The 13,675-nt window shown below is 63.8% G+C and overlaps 1 protein-coding gene across 1 annotated transcript in view; it reads left to right on the top strand.

Annotated features, from left to right (window-relative positions):
• The first annotated feature begins 1,921 nt into the window (after positions 1 to 1,921).
• Positions 1,922 to 13,675, top strand: part of LOC308554944 (chondroitin sulfate proteoglycan 4-like) — a 43,709-nt gene continuing 31,955 nt past the window's right edge. The window contains 7 exon segments of the mRNA XM_081132605.1: positions 1,922 to 2,015; positions 8,853 to 8,901; positions 8,903 to 9,014; positions 9,548 to 10,486; positions 10,536 to 10,902; positions 10,905 to 12,744; positions 12,746 to 13,118. Coding sequence (XP_080988731.1) covers positions 1,937 to 2,015; positions 8,853 to 8,901; positions 8,903 to 9,014; positions 9,548 to 10,486; positions 10,536 to 10,902; positions 10,905 to 12,744; positions 12,746 to 13,118 — 3,759 coding nt within the window. The 5' untranslated portion in view covers positions 1,922 to 1,936.

Here is a 13,675-nt window from a genome sequence, read left to right as displayed (position 1 = left end):
ACGCTTGCTGGTTTTGTGATTACCTGAGTATGGGGAAGAGGGTCCCCCCAACCACCCACATTGATGGGCAGGTTTCTGTTGTGGGCAAAAAGCGCTCAGTCCTCTAGGAGACTGTGCAGGTCCCTCTTCAGAATCACCCTACCCTAGAGCAAGGAAGCTTGGGTGTTTTCCATCAGTTCCTTCTGTCCCTGGTTGGAAACTGCCCCCGTGAGCATTCCCCTTTGCCTGCCTTGGACATACGTGGGCAGCCACATACGGGCCAAGCATGTTCCTGGACCCAGAGTGAGTCCCCATGCAGACAGCTGCAGGAGCTGGCGGGAGACAGTCAGTGGCATGGAAGGTGATCGTGGGGCCAAGGGGGTCTGAACTGGGGACAGACAGTGTCCTGGGGCATGCTGAGTCCACCATCGTCGGCTGGGCGTCTGCTCGTCGCAGGTCCTGCAGATGTGCGGCCTGCAGAGCGTTCGCGGGAGGTAGTGCGATGCGGAGAATGCTTGGATTAAACTCGATTACGCCCTTCTGGTCATCAGTAATGGGACCCAAACTCTGCTCGCTTAGGTGTCAGCGGACTTCACGGACTCACAGAACCAAATCCCAGGACCGACAAGGGTAGTGCTGGCCTCCCACCGCCCCCCGCAAACCTTGTCCGCGTCTGCTCTTTTCTTACCATGCCCCAGTTCCTTTGAAAAGCAGAGGACTTGGCCACCTCCCCGCTTCCCCCCGGAGTGGAGCAGACCCTCAAATCCCCCCTGAAAGTTTCAAACTGGGACTGGCTGGCAGGGCCCTGGTCAGGTGCCCCCCCATCCCTGTAAAGGCCAGGCCAGTTCCCCTTTCAACCCAGGGTGGGCAGGGTGGCAGGGGGTGGGAGCAGTTCCCCTAGAGAAGCCGGGGGTCCCGGGAGAAGGGGGGCTGCTGGCAGAGGAGAACCAGTCACAGGCCACCCGCTGGAGGAAGGTCAGAGCTGGACGCCCTTCAGGACAGACCCGCACCAAGGAAGGAGGCGGAGGACTCGTCCTTGATGTCAGCAGCCTTTCAGCACGCGCAGCTGCTTGTCGAGGGCCCGGCTGCGGGGAACGGCGGGGAGGCGGCCCAGGGGTGCTGAGGGCCGGCCCAGGGGTGCTAGGCCCGGCCCAGGGGTGCTAGGCCCGGCCCAGGGGTGCTGAGGGCCAGCCCAGGGGTGCTAGGCCCGGCCCAGGGGTGTTGGAGGCCGGCCCAGGGGTGTTGGAGGCCGGCCCAGGGGTGCTGAGGCCCGGCCCAGGGGTGCTGAGGGCCGGCCCAGGGGTGCTGAGGGCTGGCCCAGGGGTGCTGAGGGCTAGCCCAGGGGTGCTGAGGGCCGGCCCAGGGGTGCTGAGGGCCGGCCCAGGGGTGCTGGAGGCCCGGCCCTGCTCCCACCGGGCTCATCCGGAGCCCGACCCAGCGCCGCCCGGGGCTTCCTGCCCGAGATGAGGTGGTGGGGGTGGGGGGGTCCCTGACCAGTTCACCCGACCGTCGGCTGCTCTGGAGACTCAGCGACACGCGTTTAAATAAACACGCGCGCGGCGCACACGGAGGATCGCCCGTTCTCTGGGCGCCGGTGCCCAGGCGCCAGGAGCGCACGGGGGCGGGGGGGCGGCGTCATGAGCGGGGTCAGTCCGGCCAGGGGGCTGTCAGGACCCCGCCCCCCGGGAGCCCCGCTGCCCCCCGTCGCGCCCCCCCCCCCCCCCCCCCCCCGGGCTCGGGGCGCTGGCCCCCCACCCGGCGGCCCTGGGACAGGCGGGGCCACGGGCGGGGCCGGGCGCTGACGGGGCGCGACAGCTGCGCGCCCCGGGCCCCCTCCCGCCGGGCGAGCTGCGGGGGTGGCGCCCCTGCGGGCAGCGGGTCCCCCGACGGGCGGGGCGGGGCGGGGCCGCGCAGGTGCGGGCCGCGCCGAGGGAGCCGCGGGCGGGCGGGCGGCGGGATGGGGGGGCCCGGGGCGCGCCGCCTGGTGCTGCTGGCCGCCTGCCTGGGGCTCTGCGGGGCGCGCGCGGCGCTCGGAGGTACGCGCCCCCCTCCCCGACCGCGGGGCCGCCGGGGGCGGGGGCGGGGGACCCAGGGAGCCGCCTGAAGCGCTGCGGCGACCGCGGCCGGGTCCCGGGCTGGGCGGCCGGGGGCGGGGCTCGGCCTCGCGTGGCTCCCGCGCCGCGGCCCCGGGAGGTGGGAGCCGTCGGAGGCCGCCCGGCCCAGCTCCGCGGGCGCCCAGGCCCGGGTCAGGGGCGCGCGTCCCCGCCCGCGTGGGGCGTCGGCCCCGGTGGATCCTGGGGCCCTCCCCGGGCGCCCCGGTTCCGGGCCCGGCCGCCGGGAGCGCGTGTCACCTCCGCGCAGCCTCCGCGGGCCCGACGGCGCCTGAAACCGCGTCACCGAGACTTTCCACGTGGCCGACCGGCCCTCGGGCCTCCCCCCGGGCGCCTGCGGCCCGACTCGGCCCAGCAGAGGCTCCCCCAGAGGCTCCCCCAGACTTTAGAGGCTCATCGGGTCCGCTCCATTTAGGGCAGAGCCCTTGCTGCCCGCGGGCCCCAGGTTCCCCGCGGGGACGTTCCCGGGGCCTCCCGGGTCCTCCGCCCTCCCGCCGCTGGCGGGGCCTCGGGGCCCTGCTCCGCCCTGCGCCGGGGGCCCCCTCCCTGCCCCCCCGCCCCCCTCTCTGCCCCTGTCTGCCCCTCTCCCTGCCCCCCCTCTCCCTCCCTGCCCCTCTCCTTGCCCCCCCCCCCCCCGCCCGGGCAGGGTGCAGTGGGCCTGTCGGAACTGGAGGCCTGGGCTGCTGGGACTGTGTCCTTGGTGTGACTTTGAGTGTGCAGGTGCGAGGTGCACACCGGGGACAGATGGGGCGAGCTGGGCGGAAGGCCCGTGGCTTTGGCGTCGGATGGACTTGGGCTTCAGTCTGGGGTCGTTTTATGCTCCCGGAGCGACTTTGGGAAAGTTACTCCTGTGGCTCCTGATTTTGCCAGGGAGGCTGGAGCAAAATCCTGCGTGAGACCGACCAGCAGCCTGAGGACCCCCGTAAAGGCTCACTTCCCTCCTGTCCCGCTGATGACCCTCTTGCCCCCACTTCTGTGCAGAGAAGTTGGGTGTGAGGCCACCAGCCGTTGGGTAAGATGCCCATCGGCTCAGTGTGGACCCGGGAGAGCTAGTGACGGAGACTCCTCAGCATATGCCCAACACACACGGTTCTAGTTCCAACAAACGTGACACCGAGGTCTCACCGGAAGCTGCGTTGCAGCACTTTGAAGGGCATTTTCTTGAGTGTTATCAGCCAGCTGTGGGATCTGGATTGAGGTTTCTTCCTGTATCTTCGGGCGATTCAGGCTGTTGCTTTGAAAAGTCTAATTGTCAGACTCAGGTGACGGCTGCTCCCAGCCCCTGGCGCACAGGGCAGGAGCCACCCTGGCCGGGTGCTCAGGTGTCTCAGCAGGATCCCCCCCAGCCGCACGCCCAGGGCGTCCCCATCTGCAGGTGGTCAGTGCTGCTGTCCCCGCCACTCGCCCAAGGGACAGGAAGCCCGCTCCCGGCGCTGGGCCCGTGCTCTCGGTGCTTCCGTAACTTTTCATCTCACACCTTCTCGCTGGCCCCTGTGCGCTCCCTGGTCCTCGCGTTATTTGTACCTATCTTGAGTCCGTGGTTTGTCTGCGGGAGATTTTGAGGCAGCTCATCCTATCTGAGAGGACCTGTTGGGCTCTGGTGAGATGGTGTCACCGTAGACCCAGGCAGCCCCGCGCATGGTGTGTCACTGAGTGGGGGCAGAGAGAGTGGGGCACCCGCCAGCCCTCCTGCCTCACTGAGCCACTGTCCTCCGGTGGGAGTGAGTCCTGTGAGCCAGGCGGCGTCTGGCGTGGCTGGAGGCGACGTGGAGCGTCCGCACCCCGCTCGGGGTGCCTGGGCTGTGGGAATAAACGGGCCCCAGGTGGCCTGAGCAGCTGATTGATGCAAGGAAACCGAAAGCCCAGGTTTTTAAATTTAAAAATCTCTTTTTATTTAAAAAATTTAAGTTCAATTCAGGAATATAGCTGTATAGGTTGTGCAAAGCTCAAACAAAACTCATAGCCCTGCTTCTGGGCCCTTTTCGATGCTACAGCTTAAATTCAGCTCCATTCCCAGCACTTAGCCCAGTACCTACAGAGGATGGTGCTCAGTAGCTGCGAGCCACTGGACGGCAGACGCCCCAGGGATTGTGGACAGAACGATGTGTCCCCCTCCCCCCAAGGAAGCTCACATCCAAATTCCCAGAACATGTGGCTTTACATGGCAAGGGGACTTTGCGGATGTGATCACATTAAGGACTTAGAGATTAGCCTGGAGAGGGTCGGAGCCAGAGGAGCGGAGGTGGGGTGATGTGGGTGCCGGCTGGGGCCACCGGCCAGGAAATGTGAAGGAGATGGGCCCTCCCTGCAGCCTCCAGAAGGAACGCCGCCTTGAGACACCTTAGGTTGAGCTCAGTGAGACCTAGTTTGGACCACCAGCCTCTAGAACTTGATGAGAACAAACCTGTGTTACCTTCAGCCGTTAAATCGGTACTTGGTTGCAGCAGGAATAGGAAGCCTGTACGGTACAGGGGAACAGTTCCTGTCCGAGTGTGAGAGACACCCCTGCGGGCCGGAAGGTGGCCCGGGCGCCGGGAGGCGTGAGGGCTGGGAGCTGGGAAGCTTCCGTCCCGGGGGCAGCGAGCCTGACTCCAGACTCATCCCAGAGCCTGTAGCTGGGACTGGAGGGCTCCCAGACAGCAGGGACCACACATGGAAATGCACGTGTCACGTGTGGAGCATCAGGATGGGACACTAAGGACAGAGTTGTCCGCTCAACCAGGGCTGCCGGGGACTGGGAGAAACCGTGCTGTGCTCTGTTGGAGACACTGAGGATCGAGCGGCAGTCAAGGCTAATAAAGGCTCCTGGCCTCAAAATCTCACATTCTGTTTATGGGGGCTTGGTATTGGGGTGCGTAATAACCACAAAAACAGATAAAGAAGGTAATTGGAGATGATGCTGAAGGAGCGGCCAGCCCCTGGGTGTGTGCATTTGAGGCAGGCGTGTGCGTGTGTGTGTGTGTGTGTGTGCATGTGCGCACGTGCATGCACTTTAAATGGGAGGCCCTTCCCGGTGGACGCAGTCACAGTTGCCCTCTGACTGCTTGCCCCGGACACTCCTGCCCTGCAGTGTCTACCCTGGCCGGCCCTCCTGCACTGCGCTCTGCACCTTCCCTTCCATGCCATCGCCCCCCCCTTCCTTCCATCCCTCCTTCCATCTCCCCTTCCTCTCCTCTTCTCCCCTGCCCCTCACCAGCTCTTCCTGGGGGCGTCACCTTCCCCCCAGCCCTCACCCCCCCGCTGAGGCCAGCACTCGGGTCTGGGCCTGGGTTTCCCAGTTAATGGAGCAGCTGTGACAGCTTTGTCAGCAGCCCGCCGCGTGCACCACCGAGTCCCCAGCAGCAAACAAGCGCCGGGGGTGTTTGCGGACAGAGGATGGGACACTGACGCCTGGGGGGACAGGAGCTTTCTGGTTAGACTGCCCTTCCCTCGGACCCCACCCGGGCCCAACAAGCTTCCGTTGTCACAACTGCCAGCTGCTACTCGGGTGATCTCCTCCTTCCCAGCAGCTTTCTCCTCTGATAGACTGCAAGCCCGTTATTAACCCCCTACCTCCGACTCCTGATAGTGCCTGGCACATAGTAGGTGCTCAATAAATAGTAAGGTCTCCCCCCCCCCCCCAAGACCCAAATCAAACAATGAAACAGAGATAAGCAGTTTGGAAGAGGGACTGTGAACAAATTCTAAGGTAGAGAAAACAAATGATCCCCCACCTGGGAGAACTTACACTTTCCGTGGGCACTACTCCCTGCCTCCCTGCCGAACCTTCCTCCCATCCCACCAGCCCTTCCTCCCATCCCACCAGCCCTTCCTCCCATCCCACAGACCTTCCTCCCATCCCACCAGCCCTTCCTCCCATCCCACCAGCCCTTCCTCCCATCCCACAGACCTTCCTCCCATCCCACAGACCTTCCTCCCATCCCACAGACCTTCCCTCCCATCCCACCAGACCTTCCTCCCATCCCAGCAGCCCTTCCTCCCATCCCACAGACCTTCCCTCCCATCCCACCAGACCTTCCTCCCATCCCAGCAGCCCTTCCTCCCATCCCACAGACCTTCCCTCCCATCCCACCAGACCTTCCTCCCATCCCACCAGACCTTCCTCCCATCCCACCAGCCCTTCCTCCCATCCCACAGACCTTCCTCCCATCCCACAGACCTTCCTCCCATCCCACAGACCTTCCTCCCATCCCACCAGACCTTCCTCCCATCCCACCAGCCCTTCCTCCCATCCCACAGACCTTCCCTCCCATCCCACCAGACCTTCCTCCCATCCCAGCAGCCCTTCCTCCCATCCCACAGACCTTCCCTCCCATCCCACCAGACCTTCCTCCCATCCCAGCAGCCCTTCCTCCCATCCCACAGACCTTCCCTCCCATCCCACCAGACCTTCCTCCCATCCCACCAGACCTTCCTCCCATCCCACAGACCTTCCCTCCCATCCCACAGACCTTCCCTCCCATCCCACCAGACCTTCCATCCCACAGACCTTCCTCCCATCCCACAGACCTTCCTCCCATCCCACCAGCCCTTCCTCCCATCCCACAGACCTTCCTCCCATCCCACCAGACCTTCCTCCCATCCCACCAGACCTTCCTCCCATCCCACCAGACCTTCCCTCCCATCCCACCAGACCTTCCTCCCATCCCACAGACCTTCCTCCCATCCCACCAGCCCTTCCTCCCATCCCACAGACCTTCCTCCCATCCCACAGACCTTCCTCCCATCCCACCAGACCTTCCTCCCATCCCACCAGCCCTTCCTCCCATCCCACAGACCTTCCCTCCCATCCCACCAGACCTTCCTCCCATCCCACCAGACCTTCCTCCCATCCCACCAGACCTTTCTTCCATCCCACCAGACCTTCCCTCCCATCCCACCAGACCTTTCTCCCATCCCACCAAACCTTCCCTCCCATCCCACAGACCTTCCTCCCATCCCACCAGACCTTTCTCCCATCCCGCCAGACCTTCCTCCCATCCCACAGACCTTCCTCCCATCCCACAGACCTTTCTCCCATCCCGCCAGACCTTCCTCCCATCCCACAGACCTTCCTCCCATCCCACAGACCTTTCTCCCATCCCACAGACCTTCCTCCCATCCCACAGACCTTCCTCCCATCCCACAGACCTTCCTCCCATCCCACAGACCTTTCTCCCATCCCGCCAGACCTTCCTCCCATCCCACAGACCTTCCTCCCATCCCACAGACCTTCCTCCCATCCCACAGACCTTCCTCCCATCTGCCGTCTCCCGCCCTGCTCAAGCCCACGACACCGGACGCTGCTCTGCCTCTCGCTCGGCTCGACTTGCTGCCCAGGTGGTAAAGAAACCGCACCTTCTCCTTCACTGCAGGGAGGGGTCACCTTTCTTTTTCCAGGAGCCAGTTTTACTTGTGTTTCTTTTTGCTCTTTATTGTTATCTTGAGGCATTTCCTGGGGGCCACCAAGCCGGGGTCCCTTTGGAGGTATGTGAGGAATTTTTACAACCAGCTTTAAACCTGCTTCCTTGTTTTTCCCCGGAGGCCGTGGAAATTTCTGGCCACCAGCTGGGACGGGAACTGGTTTAGTGCCAGAGAGGTAGACGTGGGAAAACACGGGGATGTTGTTTATTAATGTTGCCGCGTCATTCTCAGCGGTGGGTTTTACGATTTAGAAAACATTTCCTGGTTTTGAAATCTTAACAATGCAGCTGCTGCGTCTGCCCGAAATCGGGGCGGGGGACGGCCAGAGGCTTGTCGTTGCTTCGGTCACCGGCACGGCCTTATCCCTCCGTTCCAGCTGTATCGAGTTTAACGATCAATGGCTGTTTTTAACGAGAGAGACGGGTGCGGGTGCAGATCTGAGCGTCCGCAGAGCTCACGTTCGTTTCCGTATCAACTTGGTGTTTGGTAAAAACTGGACGGTGGTCAGGAATGCTTGAGGTTGCCTTAGCTCTGTTTCTCACTGGCTGTGATTTTACTTAGGGCCCTAAGCTTCTCTAGGCCTGAGTGGGCCCCAAGATAAAACGAGGGTCTCCGAGGTGAGTGTAGTTGGGCCCCGTAAATGCCTGCTTGCCACCTGCCAGCTTAGGTGCGGCTCCCGGGGGGGGGAGGCTTGGGCAGGGACCCTGGTGCACGTGAATTACCGAGTGAGGACGGCCAGGAGGGGGCGGCGAGGGAGTGAGGGGGACAGGAGCTGAAACCAAGCGAAGACGCGGCTTCGGCTGACCTCACCCCAGCCGGGTCCGGGGAGAGCGCGGGACCACGAGCGTCCACGCGGGCTCTGCGTGCTCTGTGTGTTTCGGTCAGCCGGTGGCTGTAAGTTGCCCTCCAGGGCAGGGGCTGTAATCTCACTGAAATGTCTAAATAACAGAGTGAACCGGCTGGAAGACGGGTGCACCGGCCTGTCACAGGCTCTCATAGAGCCCTCACACTCTGCTGTGCGCCTGTGTGCCAGGTGCTGTGCTAGGTATCGGAGGGAAAGACACAGGGGATCGGCCCCCGGTCCCAGGGGCCTCGGGATGGTTGGGGGAGAGAGGCGTAGACGGGTGATCCTAACTCAGCACGGCCTCCGCATGCTCCCCTGTGCCAGGGCCAGGGCGGCAGCCGTCCTGAGTCGGAGAACACGGCCCTGTCACTCCTGTGGGCCCCGGGACACAGGGCCGCCTCGGGCGGGGCTGCCTCTTCCGCAGGTCGGTCCCTGGAGGGGATGACAGTGTGAAGTGGAGTCGTCCTCGAGTGATAAAGCCACTAACCCTCGCTTCCTTTCACACTTGCCCCCAGCCTCTTTCTACGGGGAAAGCTACGTGGCCCTCAGCGTCCTAGACGCCTCCTGAGTTATCGCTTCGATTGAAGTTTCTAACCAGCAAACGCCAGGGGCTGCTCTTCCTCGCGGCGGGGGACAGCGACTACTGCGTGATGGAGCTCCTCTCGGGAGGCCTGCGGGTAAGACTTGGAAAGGCCTTGGACACGGGTGCGCAGTCAGTCCCTGGAGAGAGAACCCGAGCGAGAGAGCGGAACAGCCCTCCCTGTGTTTAGTGTGGTTTCACTGTCAGGGTGGGGTCTTCTCCGATGTTACCGGCAGGTCTTAACTAGTCCCCCTCGGAAAAGTTTTAACCTCAGTATGTGGTCCGTGAACGTGGGGAGAGTTTTCACGTCCGAGTCTCTCTGCCCCCTTTGTGAATGGCCCTCTTTTTGTTTTTGTCTTTGTTTTAAATATATTTTTATTGATTTTCGAGAGAGGAAGGGAGAGGGAGAGAGAGACACCAGTGATGAGAGAGTCATTGATCGGCTGCCTCCCACATGCCCCCTGCTGGGGATCGAGCCCGAAACCCGGGCATGTGCCCTGACTGGGAATCGAACCGCAATCTCCTGGATCCTAAGTCGATGCTCAACCGCTGAGCCACGCCGGCCGGGCAGTGGCCCTGTTTTTCAAATAAAACACGAGAGGAGCCTGATGAATTACTCCCCCCCTGCAGGTGAGAGTGAACGCCGGCGCAGGTGAACGAGTCCTCCTCTCTGAGCAAGGACTCCGTGTGGACGACCTGACTTGGCACTTGGTGGAACTGTCCTGTGTCGAGGACCACGTCTCTCTGGTTATTGACAGGCGTTACGAGACGACTGGCCACGTCGCTGGTGGGACGCACGGTTTGCTTTTTGGACATGGGATCTACGTGGGCGGCCGCGGTGGACTGGATGTCCCCTACCTACACGGAGGGCTCCCCAACTTCCGCGGGTGCATGGAGGATGTGGCGCTGGACCAGAGGGAGATCCTCGCATCCCTCAGGTCCTACCCCGGCTTTAAGAAGGTGCACGAGGTGTCGCTGGGATGCAGCGATGAGTTTTTCGCGGGGGACAGTGAGGCCATCAATTTCTTCAGCTCCAGATCCTACGTCACCTTCCCGCCGTGGGGGGTGCAGGGGGACGGGCGGCTGGACCTGGCTCTGTGGACCGGAGCTCCGCGAGCTCTGCTCGTGCTTCAGTCGGGCAGGGGTGGGGACTTCGTGGCCCTGGAGATAGTTACAGGCCTGCTGAGGGCCCACGTAGGGAGGAGAGATGGAGCCGCTCGTGTCTCGTCTTTGATCTCGGTCAGCGACCGCAGGTGGCACGCGATCCGGCTCAGGCTCACCCGCCGGCACCTGCACCTGGCCGTGGATGGGCAGGGGGTGCGGACGCGGCTCCCTCCGCGCAGCAGACCCTTCGTGTCGGAAGGTCCCCTCTTCGTGGGGGGCCTGGATGCCCGGAAGTGGGAAGAAGTCGGGAGGGTAGAGCCCGCCTCTGTGCCGGGGAAGCCTGCTCGCGGGGTCTCCTTCACAGGGTGCCTGCGAGGCCTGGCCGCCCACGCGGAGAGGAGAGCGCTAAAGGACACCCTGGCTTCCAGAGACATCTCTGCCGGGTGTAAGGTCAAGAGCGATGATGCCCGGAACCCTCCCGTCACGACCACAGGCCCCCCGCTTTGGTCGGAAGCCCCCGGCCACGGCCACGCCCGAGGTGGGCAGGCCTTCCCTGCACGGTGCCGGCGGCCCCCTCCTGGTTCTGAGTGACTTGCAGGTGCAGGAAGGCGGGCAGGCCGCCCTGGGGCTCAGGCACGTGGGGGTGAGGGGGGAGTCTATGGGCCAGGTCACCCAACACTCCCAGATACTGTTTACGGTAAAGGACATGCCTGTTCACGGCTTCCTCCGATTGGATGTTCCCCCCGAGCAAGCAGCGGAGAAGGCTTTCACTCTGTGGGATTTGGGGCAGGGGAACGTCTGGTACGTCCACGGAGGCTCGGAAGAGCCTGGGGATCGTTTCACATTCTCAGTCTCTTCCAGCAGCAAGGACGAGACGAGACGTGGCTGCCCCTGCAAGGACACGCTCCCTGCGTGCTCAAGGTCACGGTCATCCCGGTCAACGACCCCCCGGTCCTCACGCTCCCTGACGGAAACCTGCTTGTCCTGTTTGAGGGCTCCAAGAAGCGGCTGACTCCAAGCGTAATGCACGTGTCGGACCCCGACACCGACCCCTCGGGCCTTCAGGTTTCCGTTCTTGGCGCCGTCAGTCCAGACGCTGGGTTTTTAGAAAATGCCGGCGATCCCGGGAGAGCCCTGCGTGGTTTCACCCCCGGGGACCTAAGGGGCGGCCACATCTTCTACGTGCACAGGGGCCGTCGGGACTCTCGGGTCCTCCTCCGAGCCGGCGACGGCCAGCTGGTCAGCAGCACGGTGGTGCTGCGCGTCACGGCCCTTCCCTGGGACTTCGAGGTGGCCAGGCGCACCGGCGTGGTGGTCCAGCAGGGCGGCGCGGCTCCCATCACGCAGGGGAACTTGTCGGTGGAGGTGAACGGTGGACCCCACGACCTGGAGACCCGCTATGTCATCACCGGCCTGCCGCGGCTCGGCCGGATTGAGCGGCGGGGGCCCGGCGGCCTGTGGAAGCCCGTCAGCAGCTTCTCCCAGCGGTCCGTCGACGCGGGGCGGGTCCGGTTCCGCAGCACCTCCCGGGGCCTGCGGCCGGAAAACGTCACGGACCACTTCACGTTCCAAGTCGCCGTGGAAGGGAGAGTGAGCGGGGAGCTGGCGTTCCCCGTCGCTGTGCGGGGCCTGAAGCTCGCACTCCTGAGGAACGTGCCCCTCGAGACGGGCGCGGCGGGCCGGCGGGTGCTGGCTTCCGACCGCCTGCGGGCCGCGGCGGAGGGGGCGCAGCTAGCCGAGCGGGACCTGCATTTTAAGCTGCTGGCCCCGCCCGAGAGAGGGGAGCTGCTGCTTGGCGATCAGGTGCTCCAAGCAAACTCTGTCTTCAGCCAGCAGAACGTTTCGCACTCGGAGGCAAGTTACCAGCCGCGGGAGAGGCCCTGGGAGGACGCGCGCGACGCCTTCAGGTTCTCGATCGTGGCAAAACGGGTGGAATCTGAAGCTCACACCTTCACAATCCACCTGAGAGCGGATGAGACGCGCATGATTTTAACGAACAGAGGATTGTTCGTGAAAGAGGGAGAAGGGAAGGTAATTACGAAGTCAGAGCTGTTCGCTCGAACCCTGGACAATCAGAGCGTCCGATACACGGTCACCAGGAGCCCTCAGCACGGGACGCTGACCCTCGCTGACCTTCCCTATCCCCTGGGGAGTCGGGACAACGTCACCGAGTTCACGGGCGCGGACATCGCGGGCGGGCGGCTGATGTACGTCCACGACGACTCGGAGACCCGGTGGGACGGATTCCTCCTTGTGGCCTCCGCCACGGGACCAGGCCCAGAGGGGGCGGTTGGGGGTCTGGACGCGGCGCCTTTGTCCGCGGAAATCAAAGTCCCCGTTTCCGTCGCGCTGAAGAATGACGAGAGGCCAGTGCGCGTGGTGGACAAGGTCTTCCACGTCGTGCGGGGCGGCCAGCGCCTGCTGACCCTGGCGGATCTCTGTTACCACGACCCCGACTGGGATTTCGACGACGGGCAGCTGCTCTACACCCGGCGGGGCATCCCCAGCGGGGGCCTGGTGCAGGCCAGTGACCCTGCGCAGAGGCCCTACCAGTTCAGGCAGGAGGACCTGCGGGAGGGGCGGGTGCTCTTCAGGCACCGGGGGGCGGACCGGGCCCGCTTCCTGCTGATTGTGACGGACGGCGTCCACTCCACCTCGTCCCTCCTCGAGGTCCAAGTGTCCGACCCCTACGTCCGGGTCGCCAGCAACACGGGGCTGCTCGTGCAGGGGGGGGGACAGCAGCCTCACCCCGGCCAACCTCAGCGTCACCACGAACCAAGACGTCCGGTCGGACCTTGAGGTCGAGTTCCGCGTGGCCCGGCCCCCGGAGCGCGGCAGGGTGCTGGCGGGCGGCTCGGTGGCCGGCTCCTTCACCCTGCAGGACCTGAGGCGGGGGCGCGTGGCCTACAGCCACGGCGGCGGGGGCGACGCGGACGCCTTCCGCCTGACGGTGAGAGCGAAGGACGCGCGCGCCGACCTGGGCGTCTCGGTGCTCGTGGCCTCGGAAGGCCGCCGGCCACACGCCCAGGCTCTGTCCGGCCGGACCCTTGTGGTCGAGGAGGGAAAGCTGGTGAGACTGAGCAGAGCGAGGCTCCAGGTGGGTGGGTGCCGTCTGCACCGAGCGCCTCCCCTCCCGAAGCCACAGGGCACAGCCTCCAGCTGCCGGCTTCGGACGCCGGCTCTGTGTTTATTGCTCTCCCGGTATTTGGAATGACTTTAAAAAACGTAGGTGCCGTGGAGGAGAAAAGCTGGGTGTTTTCATGGTTCTGATCCTGCTAATTTTCCGGCGGTTGGGAAGGAGCCACAGCAACACTGAGGCCTGTTCTGAAGCTGTGAGCACAGATGGGAGCCCGTTTCGTGTGGGACGGAACAGGGATGCCCAGGGCACACGTACATCGTAGTAAACTGAGAGAGCCTTTCCTTCTGTTTTTGTTTTTGTTTTTAATCCGCACCCGAGGATGTTTTTTCCATTGCTTTTCACAGAGTGGAAGGGGGAGAGAGAGAAACCATCAGTGTGGAGAGACGCGTGGATTGGTTGCCTCCCGCACGCTCCCTGACTGGGGCCTGGGTTCAAGCCCCCAACCGGGGGGCATGTCCTTGACGGGAATCAGACCTGGGACCCTTCAGTCCACGGGCCAACTCTAACCACTGAGC

This window comes from Miniopterus schreibersii (assembly GCF_964146895.1).
Source record: "Miniopterus schreibersii genome assembly, chromosome: 3".
NCBI lineage: Eukaryota > Metazoa > Chordata > Mammalia > Chiroptera > Miniopteridae > Miniopterus > Miniopterus schreibersii.
The sequence above is the reverse complement of the archived record's forward strand: the minus strand, read 5'-3'. Positions and strand labels throughout refer to the sequence as shown.